General features: G+C 45.7%; 1 protein-coding gene across 12 annotated transcripts in view; it reads right to left on the bottom strand.

Moving 5' to 3' along the window:
- The window catches only part of TRIM9 (tripartite motif containing 9), a 136,819-nt gene extending 119,970 nt beyond the window's left edge, over positions 1–16,849 (bottom strand). For 4 of the 12 annotated variants that reach the window (XM_058540571.1, XM_058540573.1, XM_058540581.1 and 1 more), the window contains exon 1: positions 15,942–16,847. In XM_058540571.1, coding sequence (XP_058396554.1) covers positions 15,942–16,763 — 822 coding nt within the window. In that variant the 5' untranslated portion in view covers positions 16,764–16,847. Of the gene's footprint in view, positions 1–15,941 lie in introns of all 12 variants that reach the window. The other 8 variants (XM_058540572.1, XM_058540578.1, XM_058540580.1 and 5 more) reach the window with 4 other exon arrangements.
- Between the last annotated feature and the right edge of the window lie 211 nt (positions 16,850–17,060).

Below are 17,060 nucleotides of genomic sequence, written 5' to 3'. Positions count from 1 at the left end.
TTCTTCACAAAGGCACCAGCAGCAGATAGCAGACAGTTTTATCCAAGAGACTCTTGTCAGGAGCTGAGCCAGAGAAACATCAGTCAATCCAGATCCCAATTAAATGTGCCTCTGACTGGGCCCTTGGCTCTCATCTAATACTACATCCTTCTTTACATGAGAGGCTGGGGGTCCAGAGGAGTCAAGCAGGTTGCCCAAGAGGTGGACACAGATCAGAACAGGAGCCTCTAACTCTGCATCTCCTGCTTTTTCTATTAGACTTGGCTGCCACTACTCTCAATTCCTTGATGGACTCCCACCCCCACTCTTACTCCAAGTTAATGTTTCTGAAATTGAGATGTACCTTACAATTTTTTTCTTGTTTATTTTTTTTCTAGAAAAAAAATTTAAAGCCTTTTATTAACTTGTTGGTGTCCTGGAATCTAGGCAATGTGCATTTACAACAGATATTTACTTTTGAAAAATATACATACACCAAAGATTTCTTTATACTGAAAGTGTCTCTAGTACATTTAAAATGGGATTTGGTGTATATGAGGTTTTCAGGAGCACATGCCCAATTGGGGCTGCATTTTGGAAGCACACCTTAGCAGCTTGCTGCCTGTCAATCTTTTTTCCATTTTTGCTGCCCTCCTTGAAGTCATGGCCTGAACGAATTCCTTGCAAGCACTCTGAGGTGAGTGAGAGTCAGGAAGCCCTGGAGGCGCAGGCTCTGAGGAAGAACAAGGGGCGACGAACATGGCAGAGTTGCCCTAACACTCAGGACTTCTGGGGAAGGGGTCCGATCTACCTGAATTTCTGACTGCTCTCGGCCAACTCTGACTCACCCAATGTGATGGTTAATTTCATGTGTCAACCTGACTGGGTCACAGAGTACCCAGACACTCAGCTAAACACTATTTCTGGGTGTGTCTGCGAGGATGTTTCTGGATGAGATTAGCATTTGAATCGGTAGACTGGTTTTTTTTTTTTTATAATTTTATTTATTTATTTTTTCCCCCAAAGCCCCAGTAGATAGTTGTATGTCATAGCTGCACATCCTTCTAGTTGCTGTATGTGGGACATGGCCTCAGCATGGCCAGAGAAGCGGTGCGTCGGTGCGCGCCTGGGATCCGAACCCGGGCCGTCAGTAGCGGAGCGCGCACTTAACCGCTAAGCCACGGGGTAGACTGAGTAAAGCAGATTGCTCTGCCCAGTGTGGGCTGGCACCACCCAATCCACTGAGGGCCTAAACAGAACAAAAAAGAGGAGGCATGCTCTCTGCTCGACTGCTGAGCTAGGACACTGGTCTTCTCCTGCCCTCGGACTGGGAATGCCACCATTGGCTCCCCGGTCCTCGGGCCTTCAGGCTCAGACTGAACCACACCACCGTCTCGCCTGGGTCTCCAGCCTGCAGGTGGCAGAACACGGAACCAGCCGTAAGAGTTTCGGCAGCCCCTTCCATACTCCGTACAGCCCTCACCTGTGTGGATGCACAACCATAATAAAACACTTGGATTTACCACAAAAGACTTTCTCACATACTCATTCTCTCATTCCGTCCTTGTCACCGCCCTGGGTCTAGGCACAGATTACCAGCCCCAGTTAGCAGGTGACACCAGCTCACATTAACCAGGCACTGATTCTGGCCAGGCTCTGTGTCTGCCATGCCTTTCACCCTCACCACAATCCCTGAAGGCTGGTCTGATTATCATCTCCATTTTTCACATGAGAAACCGAGGCACAGGGAGGTGAAAGGACTTATCCATGTTCACACAGCTAAGCGGTGGAAAAGGCAGGGGTTAAACCCAGGCAGTCTGCTTCAATGCCCAGGCTCTTCACCCCTCCGTGGTGTTGCCCGAATATCAGCAGACCCAGGAACAGAACCCAGCTTTTGCGGCTCCTACACCAGCAAGCTGCATGACACCACGCAGGCAGTGTCCCCTATGCTTTATCCTCAGCTGGGCTCTAGTCCTTTGGCCCCAACTCTCATTTTAGTGCTTGCTATAAAATGGCTTAACCAGAGACTAGTTTTTGTATTTCTGCCATGCTCATTCTATTTCCTGTATCTCCTGACTATTGAGTGTTTTATGGCGAGGAAGACCAGCCCTAAGCTAACATTCTGTGGCCAATTCTCCTCTTTTTGCTGAGGAAGATTGGCCCTGAGCTAACAGCTGTGCCCATCTTCCTCTATTTTATGTGGGACGCTGCCACAGCATGGCTTATAGCAGTCCACAGGTCCGAGCCTGGGATCTGAACCTGTGACCCCTGGGCTGCTGAAGCGGAGTGTGCGAACCTAACCACTGCGCCACTGGGTGGGCCCCTTTCTCCTGACTATTTTATTGTCTGTTAACTCGAATTCCTGCTGTGCTTCTCAGATTCTGCTGGCTTTTTCCCCCCAGTTTTATTGAGATATAATTAACATACATGACTGTATGAGTTTCAGGTATACAGCATGAAGGTTTGACTTACCTATTGTGAAATGATTACCACAATAAGTTTAGTTAACATCCATCATCTCATATAGATACAATAAAAAGAAATGGAAAAAAAAACCCTTTTTCCTAGCTTATATATGGTGTCAAAACGTTTGTCATCATTTGCTCTCAGCCAATAAGAGACATTAATGTGGCAACTTCACGACGGCATGCATGATCAACTGCTTTCAGGAGCATGGAGGAAGGAGTCTCATGTTTCCTGTAGGTGACATGGTGACCTTGATAGGGTGTTTTAAGGTTGGAGTAAGGTGATCATGAGCTGTCAACTTAAGTTCTGGCCCTCAGTCTCAGTGTCAACAAGCATGAAGCCTTCCTAACCCAATTCTAATGACCCTGACTGTTCAATCAAAGAAATAGTTCATGGTGGAAAAGACACTGATAGGAAATCACATCTCGTAGGACAGTTCACATGGCAAATCGAGTTCTAGCAACAGCTGTTTCTGTGACCTTGGTTTTAATATATTACAAGAACCAGTTCTTCTCAGAGGTGCTTGGGAATTAAAATGGCCACACACCATTATCTGTGTAACCATTATCCAGTTGTCTTTTGGGGCATATAAAAGTGCTTTGCTACGCCATCAGTATCCTGAAGCTTTTTTTTTTTTCATGAGGAAGACTGGCCCTGAGCTAACATCCATTGCCAATCCTCCTCTTTTTGCTGAGGAAGACTGGCCCTGGGCTAACATCTGTGCCCATCTTCCTCTACTTTATATGGGATGCCACCACAGATTGGCTTGACAAGCAGTGCGTCGGTCTGCACCCAGGATCTGAACCTGCGAACCCTGGGCCACCAAAGCGGAGTGCACGCACTAACCGCTACGCCCCGGGCTGCCGGTCAGTATCAGGAACCTTCATCAGCAGCAGTGAAGGCCTCCCTCAGCCCACACCAGGCCTTGAGGCTGTTCCAGCGAGCATGGAGTTCTGAATACAGATCATCTCAAGTCCCTAACACGGCTGGGAAGATTAAAGAGCAGTAGGACAGAAGGAATGTAGTGGGTTTAGTATACCACTGATAAATATGATTTAATCCCTGAAAAAAATCAGAAGATGTGAACAAACACTAAGTGAAATTAATTTTCAAATGATTATTTATGCAAATTTTATACCAATCCCTTCAGATATACTAATTAAAGAATTGCTCTAAAAACACTGGTTTAGTTTTTGATGGCTGTATCTCATAATAATAACCTTTTGTACATACTTTTAGAAAACTTACTAATTGACCATAACCCAAAAGCCATCATAACATGCAAATTAATAACGTAAATGATAGATTGATGACTTTGTTCTCATAAAACTAAGTAGAAGCCTTAAGGAAGTGAAACTGTAATATAATTGAACTATTTGGCTCCACGCAGAAAAGAGCAATTGACAAGTCTTTGGCTAGCCTCCAAACTGGGTTAATCGTCTACCTACTAATTCATTCCTTCCCTGTTTTGTACACGAAATTTATAAATTATTCTTTACTTCCTACCTTCAATGTAAGCAGAGCTCCCAGGTTCTACTAAATATCCATCATATTTCATGTCAGTGGTGATTATGTGTCAATGGATTCTGTGTTTGCATTTAGTTAAATCATTTTATGACGTTTCAAAAGAAAAGAGTTATGCGAGTGCATTTTTATATGACCCAGATGTGTATGTTGTGACTTTATTTTAACATTATAGGTGATGGGCCAAGTACATTCCAGTAATCTATTGTTGGGATCAGTGCCAGCCCTGAAGCTGCTACCCACAAGCTTTGATTTGAGGAGCTGTCAGCACTCAGACCTTCAGTGGGATGAAAGCCAGGGCTGGGAAAGCCACTGTCAGGCTGGAGGCAGAGGGTGCACACGCCAGATGGGCGGGGCAGAGAGACTCCCTAGAAGTTGCTGGTCAAGGATCTGGAGCTGGACAAGCAGACTGAACACACACTGGTCAGAGCAAGGCATGCAGATGACCAGGAAGGAAGGCACATACATTGGATCCAAAGCTCAGCTTGCAGACAGGTAGGCAGAAATCAGAAGATTCACGGGAGATGACGGGGAGGGGAGGGGAGGAGTACAGAGTGCTGGTGGTCAGTAAGGTGCCAACAAAGCTGACAAGCAATGCACCAAAACGGGGAGAGGAGCAACAGGAGACTCTTTCGCTTCATCACATAAACTCCTTCTATGCTTTTGGCTAGAGCAGGAGCCACTCAGCCAGCCAATCCGAGGGGACAGCCACGCTGCGATGCAGCAGTTCCCCCTGTGTGAGGCACAAAGCAGAGCCTACTGTCTACAGATTCTTCCTTTTCCAGCTCATGCTGAAACTCCCACCATTAGAGCAAAGGCACCGTCTATTGAAGGGCAATGTTGAAAAAAGAATACCTTCCTTATAATGTAGGAACATTAATTAAACAGTATACACATCTATAATTTCCCATTAAAGAGAGAACAACAAGGTTAAGGTGTGGACAGGGAGTATGGTTGTCTAGGGGCCCAGGACAGCCTCCAAATGAGAGAACAGGTGATGGAAAATGGATGTTCAGAATTCTTAATCTAAGTTCTAAGAAATCAAAGGGGTTATTGTGGTAACATGTACTCTATGACTGACACTTTACTGAAGTGTTCTGGGATTTATTTTTCTGACTTTGGAGAGGGTTGGGTAAATGATCTCAAAGATCCACTGTCCCAATTCTATCAACACATAACTCTCAAATTTAGGGGAAGAATCCACCAATTTGACACCCTACAGTGACTTTTTTGAATACCACAATGGTAACCTGAAAGTAACAGAAACCATAGAAACCACTGGAACTTTATAATCATATACTGAAGTGAACCCCATCACCAAAGTCAGAAGAAGTGGAACTCGAGGTAAGGAGGAGGCACAGCCACCATGTCCAGGGTCCTTAATAACTACATTACTTCCTCTTCCTGCTTTTGGGTTTTCCATGTTTTCTATTTGTCAGGAGCCAATCCTGGCAGACCTTATCTGAGCTCTGCCTCAGAACTGGCCAACAAAAGTTCTAGGTCAAGGAATTAGCAGTAGGTCCTAGTAGCCAGTCTTGATAAGTTTTTCCTCACACTTAGCTCTGTGTCTGCTTTTGATTTCCTGTGTCTCTAAGCAATGAGAGGCTCCTATCTCCGTCCCTTCCATTTAAAAGTGAACACGTGTCCAGAATATATAAAGAACTCCTACAACTCAACAATAAAAGACAAGTAACTCAATTAAAAAATTGGCAAAGGATTGAATAGTCATTTCTCTAAAAAAGATATAAAAATAACCAATAAGCACATGAAAAGATGCTCAACATCACTAGTCACTAGGGAATTGCAAATCAAACAACAATGAGACCCCACTTGGAACGCTAGGATGGCTCTAGTCAAAAACAGAGATAATAACAAGTGTTGGTGAGGATATGGAGAAATTGGAACCCTTATCATTGCTGGTGGGAGTGTAAGAGAGGGCAGCCTCTTTGGCAAACAAGAATCAAGAATATTTTCAATGCTAGATGCATTGATTCTCTCTTTGGCTTCAGGGTTTTTAAAACTCATGTAAAATATTTATGTGCTGGCTTGCCAATTACTACCAATAATTTTAGTAATGTTTTGTACCCACATAGCAAGACCTTACTATCAATTCAAACTTTTCCACAAAATTTTTATATGCAGAGGAGTCCGAGTCCAGGTGTGAGGTGCCATTTTTGAACTAGAAGGGAGTGGTAGTTCCATTCTGTACCCCTGCGTTATCATATAAATTTCTATATACTATATTTCTTGGTCCTCAAAGTAGAAAGTTGAGAAAATGTTATTTAATACTGAATAATGTTTTAATTCCACAAATAGCAGATTCACTTCCATAATGGCAGAGGACAGCCAGATAACACAAGCTGAATGTAAATGTCATGCTTCTTTACACTGCGCTGATTGTGTCCTGAAAGCTGTTTATCATATTTCCTTGCTAAGTGTTGGCCAGATGACTGATGGTCAATAAAATCAGTAACAACTGCTTGTTGAAAGCACCATGGATTTATCTGTGCCAGGTAAGATTTTTAGACTGGGTGGAAGTCCAATTTCACGTGACTAATGTGCTTGGGGTAACACTTCACAGATGCAGGAGAGGGGATGGGACGGCATAAGCAACACCATCTTATCGAGCTCATGAATGGTGCATCTGGTGATGGCATAAACAGCACCAGGAGCACTATGTAATGGACTACACACATCTAGTCCACTGTTTGTTATTTGCACAGATGAAAAGAAAGTAAAGCACAAATGATCAAAAATGGTGGGATTATGTTACAGAGCCATTTCCTTTGGCTTTGGTGACTGGTACTTAGAGTTGAACCTGTGCATATTTGACTTTCTGAGCATTTGCTTCCCACAAAATCAAAAAGCCTTAGGTAGGAACAGTTAATCCCCCATCTTCACATTTACTGCTCTCTGCAACCTGCTTTGTTCAGAGACTAGATAACGTCTTTGACGTACAGCACGGTCAGAGCAGCCTGGCCCTCTCGCAGGCTCTTCCTGGAGCACAGGAGAGCATGATAAACACTTGGTGTCAAACAGTTCCTCCTCAAAATGCAAGCTGCAAGCAAAGTAAGTGTAAAGAGAGGATGAAGAAAAATCTCAATAAAGCAGAACTGATGCTATCTGGCTGGAAAGTCAGCCTCATACGAACAAATCAGCAGAAGATGACAATTAGCCATCTCTGTGTACTGGCTAATGACAGAAGGGGGCTGTTCACACACCAAAGAACAATGTTTAGCATTCTACTTCCAAAGCTAATTCTTTAAGGAACAGTTTCTTTGTGGATGAGAGCTATTAGCATAAAACACGCAGTTCTGGTTCTATGCAAGGCTTATGAAAAACAATTTTATTTGGCAGTGCTTAAATCCATTCTTCAACACTAGGCTTTTCCAGTTCACGTTTTCCTTTTTATATTTATGGTAAAAGGCGGGTCAAGCACACATTCTCAAACAGGAACACACGTAAGATACAAGAAAGAACTGAAAGCAAACAAACAGCAGATACCTGCTTACAGGTCTAAACATATTTCTGTGTTTTCCGAGACAGACTTCTATTTTAGATCTTCAGAAATAAAGATACTTAAAATGCCAAAAAACTGTATGTCATTTCTGTCTATAAATTTTTTTTTTTTGGTGAGGAAGATGGTCCCTGAGCTAGCATCTGTGCCAATCTTCCTCTACTTTGTATGTGGGATGTTGCCACAGCATGGTTTGATGAGCAGTGTGCAGGTCTGCGCCTGGGATCCGAACCCATGAACCCTGGGCCACTGAAGCCGAGTGCGCGAATTTAACCACTGCACCACTGGGCCAGCCCCCATCTATAAATCTTAAGACAATTTTTTTGTTAGAAGAGGGACAACAAATCCACGGCTGGATTGATGGAAACTTACTGTCCATCTGTCGCTTGCTTGGTTCTGACAAAGAGCCAGGACGGACCCCTCACAAGGTAACTAGCCTACTGGGTGCACCTCCAATGATCTGGTCTAGAGAATACTTGACATACTTGTCTCGCCCTTCCCTCTTCCTCGTATTTTCCTCTCTAAATTTATTTTATCACAAGGTAACTTAGGAGACAAATGACTTTTAATTTCTCAGTAATTTTCATACATGAGAACTAAAGGAGCTCAGTTATTTGTCACGTCATTGTAATTTATAAGACCCTAAAGCTGTGCTTTAATAACTCTTATAAATATACAACGGGTCATGTACTCCCTGTGATTATCAGAAGGTAGGACAGAAGATCAGTTAAACACACGAGCTCTGGAGTCAGACAGCGTGGATTCAAACCCTGGCTCTGCCACTTATAACTGGTACGACTTTCTAACCTTTCTGTGCCCCTGTCTTCTCGTAGGAAGATGTGTGAATTCTGAAGATTAAAGGAGAAAGTGCCTGGAAGGGGCTTACAACAGTACCTGGCACATAGTAAGTGTTCAGTACGTTTTTAGCAAAAAGTATGAAATACAGGTTTTCAAATTTAATTATTACTGTCAGGCTAATATGGGAAACTTGAAATATTGGGATATGCTGCTAACCATTAGTCTTCTTACTGACTCTTTTCTTCTGTAAACAAACCTTTCTCTAACATCTACTAAGTGCAGAACTGGAGGGAACAACGATATATAAGAAACATCTATGATTTTGAGTTGCTAGGGTCCAGTGGGAGATTCTAACAAGTGGAATTATAACACAGTGGGAGAATGTTCAATGTTAGAACACAGAGAACACAGAGGTGGGAGATATGAAGGAGGGTGGACAGAAGACAGTTGGGACCACACAGTGAAAGGGAAAGAGACTGAGATGACCAGTCTGTTTTAGACACTCTGGTACAAGCAGGAGATGAAACCATGAGGTGGACGAGCCTCTAGAGACAGGCATGTTGAGGAGGAGGAGAAAAGTCAGTGATGATTATTTCTTCGTGAATAGAAACTCAAGACAAGTTTTCTTGATTTTTCAGCTTAAAATGAATGAGTCAAAATGAAGAAAACTCTCTTTCTATAGTTAAGAAAAAAGGTGTCTGTAATTGAGACCCGCTCGGGGGCTGCTGCTGCACAGGGGCGACTGCGATGGGAGGGGCGCAGCTCAGGTTCAGGGTGGCAGACTGGTCTGGAGCAAGGCTGTCGAGGCTGGCTCGAGGAGCTGGGCTCAGCAAGCTTGGTGGGGTGATCTGAAGGTCTAGTCTCGGAAATGGTGGCCGGCGGGCCTGGTGGACAAGGAGAGGGCTCGGTGGGGAAGCTGGAAGGCCATGAAGGTCAAGGAAGAGGTGAGTAGGCAGATGGCACTATGACTAGATCCGTGGCCAATGTGCTGCACTGGAAACCAGAAGAGTTAAAAAGATGGCGAGGCCAGGGCCAACCAAGAGTGAAATGGAATTGTGATGACTTCCCTGATAGTGATGTCCAGTGCGCTCTGTGCACTCTGCTTGGGTTTTTCTGTGTCATCTCACTCTGAGCTAGTTCTCAGTTTAGGATGGGGGTTTATTCCCAACTCAGTGTAGCGTTGGGAATAAAACTGCTGTGAGAACGCCCCAGGGATGTCGTTTTGGCTGAGGTGTCTCTTGGGATGAATTAGAAGTGCCGCTAACAAATCCAGATGGGCTCTGATGATGTAGGTACGCTGCTGGTGGCCACTTCATCGCTAACTCTTCTTCCAGGGTTACAAAGTGACCCCGGCTGTCAATGTGAAAACACTGGCAAAGCCTGGAATGGAACGGCAGAGCCCTCCTTTAACTTTCAGAAACTGTTGTGCTGTGTGGTCACAGGAGCAACATTAGAATTTTACCCTTTTTATAGTGTCTTTTTCTGGCTGTATCAAAAGTACTTTAAAAACAATCTGTGTCTATCTACCACAATTTAATGAAAAACTCAATCAAACTAGTCATTTGGCATCATGTATACAAATTATACAGAGTTCTCTGTACTTCTCCGTCTTCTGTCTCATCATCATCAACTCCATGGCTTCACTTTCAAAGCAGCTCAAGAAATTAGCTCTGTAGCTAAAATACAGAACGTCCAGGTAGAGGGGAAGGGCTTTCTTCCAACCCAGAATGGCCTCCTCCTAGACTGTAAGAGAGGCACTTGTCAGTGCCTTCTGCCCCACTGCTTTCAAAGGCCTCTGCCCTGGGTTTTCCTCCTGCTGGACCGTGAGACCAGGAGCCAGGTTTGTACCAAGTAACTCTGTCCATCAGGGCCAGGACTGTGGTGAGGGAAGGGCGGCCCTCTACTCGGGTGCCAAAAACCTTCAGTAATCAACACAAATACTATTTTAATGCAATATTTTTAAGAAATAAAAACGAATGCAAAAAAATCCATGATGAACAAAAGATCAAAATCTTAAAGACAGGATCAATAATACTTATTTTTCGGGCCGGTCCTATGGCTTAGCGGTTAAGTGCACGTGCTCCGCTGCTGGCGGCCCAGGTTTAGATTCCGGGCGCGCACCGATGCACCGCTTCTCCAGCCATGCTGAGGCCGCGTCCCACGTAGAGCAACTAGAAGGATGTGCAGCTATGACATACAACTATCTACTGGGGCTTTGGGGGAAAAAAATGAATAAATAATACTTATTTTTCCTTTTGACTTGGGCTACAATATGGGTCAGCATGGCACTGTTACCGATCTTCTTTTCTAAATGTTGATACTTTGGTCATCATGGATTTTTTTGCACTCGTTTTATTTTTAAGATATTGCATTATGATATTTTTTCTCTTGATTACTGAGTGTTTGGTGCCCCCTTAAGTTTCGCACCTGAAGTGAGTGCCCCCTGCCTCTCCCTAGTCTTCTGCGTCCACCTAACCAAAGGAGAGGGGCTGTGACCCAGAGAGTCATCAGCGAACACCTGCCACCAGCTGAGCCAATCAGAGTCTTTCTCTGAACTCGAGAATGTGAACTAAGAGACACTAGTTAGATGACAGTGGACACCTGAAGTGAAATTTCGTGCTGAGCTGGGGATGGAGGAGTCCTGTCAGGTCTTACGCAGGCCCATCCCAACAGACGGAAGCAGAGATGACAGTTAAGTGTGTGGAAGATTGCATTATTTGTTCAGAATATTCTCTGCCCCCTCTACAGGGCCCTTCTCTGGTGCCCCTCTCTGTTGAGAGTGTATTTTCCACAGCACGGACACCAGTCTTGGCCACATGACTTGTTTTAGCCAATGGAATGTAAGCAGAAGTGACATGCCACAGCTGAGTAGAACCTGTAAGTGCCATCGAGTAGTTCTGCTTTGCTCTCTTCCCTATGCCATAAGGTTGGCATATCCCAAACAAACTCTTTCAGCCTAAGTTCAAGACTAAGGTGGAAGTGGAGAAGGGCCACAGCTAACTGTCAGTGGGCATTGACATGAGTAAAAAATTAGATGCCGTTGTAATTCACCGAGATTCAGAAACTGTTTGTTACTGCAGCATAATTTAGTCCAAGCTGACTGACAGAGAACTTATTTTCTGGCTTTCCAGTTCCATTCTCCTTGTAAATTGATTGTTGTTAAACTTCCCATGAAATCCTCTGAGATCACATAGGTGGGTTTCTGTTCCTTATAACCAACAATCCCTGAAAAAACTGATATTATTTATAACTATTTTGTTTTTCAACATTTATCTTATAATGGATTCTATCCTCATCTGTGCCAAAGTTAATTTATATGCAGACATACGCTTTTTTGTGTGTGTGTGTGTGAGGAAGATAGGCCCTGAGCTAACATCTGCCAATCCTCCTCTTTTTGCTCAGGAAGACTGGCTCTGGGCTAATATCTGTGCCCATCTTCCTTCACTTTTTTATATGGGATGCCGCCACAGCATGGCTTGACAAGCAGTGCGTCGGTGTGCTCCTGGGATCCGCACCTGCGAACCCCGGGCCGCAGCAGCGGAGCGCGCGCACTTGACTGCTTGCGTCACCAGGCCGGGCCCCATACACACGCTTTGAAAGTGTTTAGGTGACAGAAGCACAGCTGACTGTACTGAGGTAAAGGTAACTTTTGCCTGTGCATTATTCTTATCACTCAATGACAGATGGCTGTGGTAATTTTCTCTAACTTTATGCAAACTGTGATTTGACCTGAAATTCCAATTAACAGCATCTTTTCACGGCATATACAGGAAGAACAACTTCTGACACTTCAAAGTGATGACGACATCTTCATTGGAGAATCTCAAAAAAACTGAGTCATATCAGTTATAATTTTAGCTTTGTTATTGAAAAACAAAATACCTTTGTTTAATACATAAATGTATCTTTGTGTAGTGTTCTCATTCCTTGAGCTTAATTCAAGCGCGTATTCTCTCTGGACTGTAACGACGGGGCTCACTCTTTCAGGCCACCTTCCAGGGCAGCCTTTGTGCTGCACTCTGTGCTCTGAAAGGAGTAGCAAAGGACCCCACGCTGGGGGATGAGATTTTTATGCAGTAATTGTTGACTAGTGAGAACAACTTCTGTTTTACCCAAAAACTTTCTTTTGTGTCAAACTGAAATTAATGTTATAAACATTTAAATTATTCTTTCAAAATACTTTCACCAATATCGTTTTAGCTCCTTTACATCCTTGTGGTAGGAAGCACAGAGAGGTTATGAGACTTCTTTAAATTAAATTCACCAGCGAGTAAGTGGCAGCATCAGGTCTGGAATCCGGCTCTCCTGTCATCTAGGTCTTTCCATTATATTTCAATACAAACAGGAACAACTTATTTCTCTGTAACGTTCTCCTTAATACCCATAATACTCTGTGCGGTTACACTTTGCACAGAATGTTCTGACTGTATGAGATGTAAATTTTTAAAAATTTAAAAGACATGAACTCATGCTAGCTGTTACATTTACCACAGGAACATCTAGATTATATTGTGTTTACTGCTAATATATAGTTAACTGAATACCATTTTAGTTACACTAAATAACACATTTTGTTACACAAATATTTGATGAGATGCCACCATACTACAAAACAGATATTTTTTCCAGAATACTTTGAAAATGAAAGCATAACAACTGAAAGTTTCTTTTAAACGTTGTTTAAATTGCAAATCTTCATTAAAAAAAAGGAAGGTAAGAGAAATAACATTTGAGACAAGATTCAGAATAAATAGTCAGTGTTTAGGATAGACAGGAAAAGAAAATCCTTGCTCAAAGGCACAAACATAAAAGAATGATTGCAAATGTTTTACTGATTCAGTGATTGATAAAACACACCAGGAATTCAAGGATAATGTTAGATTTAGGAATGTGAATTGCTGCAATTACAAAGTAACAATAATGGTTCCATTTGCCTATTTGAAAGAGTCTACAAAATCATTTTTTTTGTGTAGCAATTCTTTACACTAACCTAAATTGGATACAGGAATATAGCAAGGGCTGCTACTAAATAAAAACTGTTACCAGATATATATCTTATAAGGCCACTGTAAGGCATTATTATTTTTCATAGATTTTGAAGGCCATAAATATCTGAAAAGTATTTTAATTTAATCTATTGACAATTTAATGAATTTCAAAAATTTCAATTGTTTTTAAAACCACTTGAAAAATAAATTTCATCCATTTTGTCTTGAATGTGTAAAATGATGACTTAGTGCCGGAGGAAAATATTTCTTCACAGGATTTTTCTTTATCATTAGAAATGACTAACTAATATGATAGAATATTAATGAAAACTTTCAGGTCTAGTAATCCCTGTGTTGATAACCAACTGCCCAACTTCGGGAGAATTATTTAGTGTAATTCTTTGCTCTCCTATATTTTGAAGGGCATAGAAATTCTGACCCACAAGCTTTTGTGAGGATAGAGGTATCATTAACTAGAACATAAATAGACTATATGAGAAAATGGAGATTAAGGTGGTAAAGTGACACTAAGTAGATAAGGTGGGGGAGTAATGTTTTTTGTCAATCTAACAGATGATACGTGAATGTTAAAATCTGTCAGCTTTCTGCTTTATTTTTTTCTTGGCAGTTTAATAATCCTTAAATTGAGTGAAAAAAAATTATACCTACTTACTATTTTGGAAAAAATGTGCAAAAGATCAGGGAAGAAATGGTCTTTTTAAAAATGAACCAACATTCCCTTCCTAGCCTACTTATGTCATGTCTCCAAGGGCCCGAACATTATTCTTTTTTAGCAGACATCCAAATTTCAACCCAGTCCTCACCACAGTCTCAACTCACAACTTCCATTACTGAGAAAACAAATGGTTTAACATTTCAAATCTACATGAGCTGGACAGAGATTTAAAGGTTGCTTTTGGTCTTAATGGATAACGTATAGGCTCTTCTTCACAGAAAAATAATGCTGTGGTTTGACCATCCTAATTAGCCTGTGACTCTCAGTTCTTTTTCCAGGCAGGGTGATTCATTTCTTAGTTCCAAGGATAGTTTTGTAGGGCAATTCAACAAAAGCTATAATTAGCAGTTTAAGAGTGAAATCATAATAGGAAGAAAAAGCTGGCTGTGAACTGAAGTTTTGAAAACTTTCAAAATTAAATGTCATTTAAAAAAATTTAAATTCAAGTGTTTTAAAAATAGTGGCGTGTGCCTTATGGAACTCAAATTTGTGCTGAATTAAATCTCCATCAGGACTAACGTGGTTTAACGGCTTATATGTGAGAACACAAATGATTGTAAACACTGATCACATCCAATTAATACTGAGTTGAGAAAACCTCCTCGATTGCTGAAAATGGTGATTTTTTTCTTTCTTGCTGTAAATAAAGTATCAATGGCCTCTCAAAGGCCAGCCTTTCTAGTCTCCAAGGAATGCTGGGGGACCCTGAGCCGGGCGCAGCTGAGGCCTGAGCACCGTCCTTACCTCCCTGCCTCATCCCTGGGCTTGTGACCCAGTGAGTGAAGAAAACCTCCCTACAATGGTGCTGAACCCCTGCCCTGCCCTTCACACCCCGAGGTAAGTGGATTATTTGAAAAGTAAAAGTCAAATTTATGCACATCTCAAGAGTGGTTCCCTTCCTTCTGAGCAGCGTGGGCATAATGCTATAAAGATCTCTTTCCTCATGAAGCTTATTTTGTGTGTGTGTGTCGGGGGGTAGCAATAGATAAACACAAAAGTAACGTGATAATTAAAATATATAGCATGCCAGTTAGTGCTGAGGACTACTGAGAAAAACAAAGCAGGGAGCAAACCAAGAGGTGTCTGAGATGCGAAGCAGCAACTGTGGTCAGAAGGGTCTCACTGCAAAGACGACATCTGAGCCACGATCTGAAGAAGGCAGGAGTGAGCCATCCTGATACAGGGTATCGGGAAGCGTCTCAAGCTGCATGAACACCAGATGCAAAGGCCCTGGAGCTGAAAGGTGCTGGTGTGGCTGCAGCACAGGAACAGAGTGGGAGGAAATGAGATCGATGAGGTCAAAGGGGAACAGGTCGTGGAGGTGCTGGTGGCCTATTCTCAGGACAGTCTAAGAAACTTGGGGGCCACTGGAGGGTTTTGAGCAGAGGAGTGGCAGGACCTGACACGTTGTTGAAGGCTCTCTCCTTGAAGCGGCTTTGGTGGAGGTGCCAACGAGAGACCAGGAAGACAAGGTTGGTAACGGGTGTGCCACAGTTCGCAGACGCTACTGGGAGACAGGGGTTGAACCCTGGACACACGGGCGCGTGGGCGGCTGGAGGGGGGTCACCCGGGGGACACACTCGCCTGGCGTTCAGACCGGGACCCCTTCACGCCGGCTGGTGCGGCGACCCCCACCGCGCCCGCCGCTCCGCCCGGAGCGCCCGGCCGGGACCGCGTCCCCGATCGATCTTCGGCACTGCGCCCGCGGGCCTCCCGTCCCCGCCCGGCGCCCCCGCTGAGACTCCCCCGCCCGCCGGGGCCCGCGCCCGCTCGGCCCGGGGAGCAGCGCCCTCCCGCACGCCGGGGCGCAGCCCCGCCCCGAGGCAGCCCGCAGCCGCTCTGGGGGACGCTCGACGCCCCCGCGCTCCCCGCACTGCAGCGGGCGGGGACCGGGCCCGGCGGGGGCGCAGCGCGCGGACCGGCCGCAGCTCACCTTGTGCAGCTTCCACATGGCCCCCAGAGCCTTGACCTCGTGGCTGGAGTGCTTGCCCTCCTCCAGGCACTGGTAGCACACCGGCACCTTGCACTGCACGCAGTACATGCTGAGGTTCTCCAGCTCGTGGTCCGTGCAGGTGGACACCTTGCGCGGGCTCAGCCGCCGGCTCACGCGGCCCTGCGCCGGGGGCACCAGCCGGTGCTTGGCCAGCGGCCCGCGCGGCGGGTGGCAGCGCAGGCGGCACGGGTCGCAGTAGAAGACGTCGCACTGCTCGCACATGACGGTAGCCTCCTTGGGCGCCTTCTCGCAGAGCTGGCACTTGAGCGCCGCGGCCTTGCTCTGCTGGTAGCGGTCGATGACGCCCTCCAGCACGCGGTTCTTGGGGAAGCCGCGCAGCCCCCGGTCGTCCAGCACCAGGCTGCGGTGGCACTGCGGGCAGGTGATGCACGAGTTGCGGGGCACCGGGGCCAGCGCGGGCGACAGGTGGGCGGCGGGCGGCGGCACGGCGGGCGGGAAGACGCGCACGCCGTTGGGGGACTTCTGGCTCGGCGTGGTGGGCGCGCTGGCGAAGCCGCCGTAGGAGCCGTAGCCGCTGTCCGCCTCGCTGTAGAGGCTCATCTTGTCCAGGTCCAGGTAGTCGTAGTCGGAGGCGCCGGAGCCCGAGGCGCGCCGGCTGCGCGGGGACTCGGCCTCGGGCGTCTGCACCAGGATGTTGCGGGCGCACGCCTGGCACAGGTTGTGCGAGCAGGGCAGCAGGATGGGCTCGCGGTAGAAGGAGCCGCACACCGGGCACTTGAGCTCTTCCTCCATCTCCTCCATCGGGCCGGCGGCCTCCGGCTGGGCAGCCTCGGCGGGCCTTCCCGGCGCCTCCCGCGTCCCCTCCCGCACCGCGCTCTGCCGCTCGCTCTCTCCGGCTCTGCGAGGGCCCGCACCCCGCCGCCCGCTCGCCGCCCGCCCGGCCCCGCCCTGCGCAGCCGCCGATTGGACGGCGGGCGGGCGCGCAGGCTCTCATTGGCCTCACGCGCCGTCCTTCTCTCCCGCGCAGGCCCAGGGGGCTGGCGGGGACTCCGGGTGACTCCGGGTGAGGGGCGTCTGCGTTCCGGTGGCGGGTTCGGG

The sequence above is a fragment of the Diceros bicornis genome, chromosome 5 (assembly GCF_020826845.1).
Source record: "Diceros bicornis minor isolate mBicDic1 chromosome 5, mDicBic1.mat.cur, whole genome shotgun sequence".
Taxonomy (NCBI): Eukaryota; Metazoa; Chordata; class Mammalia; order Perissodactyla; family Rhinocerotidae; genus Diceros; species Diceros bicornis.
This window is presented reverse-complemented; position numbering and strand designations above follow the sequence as displayed.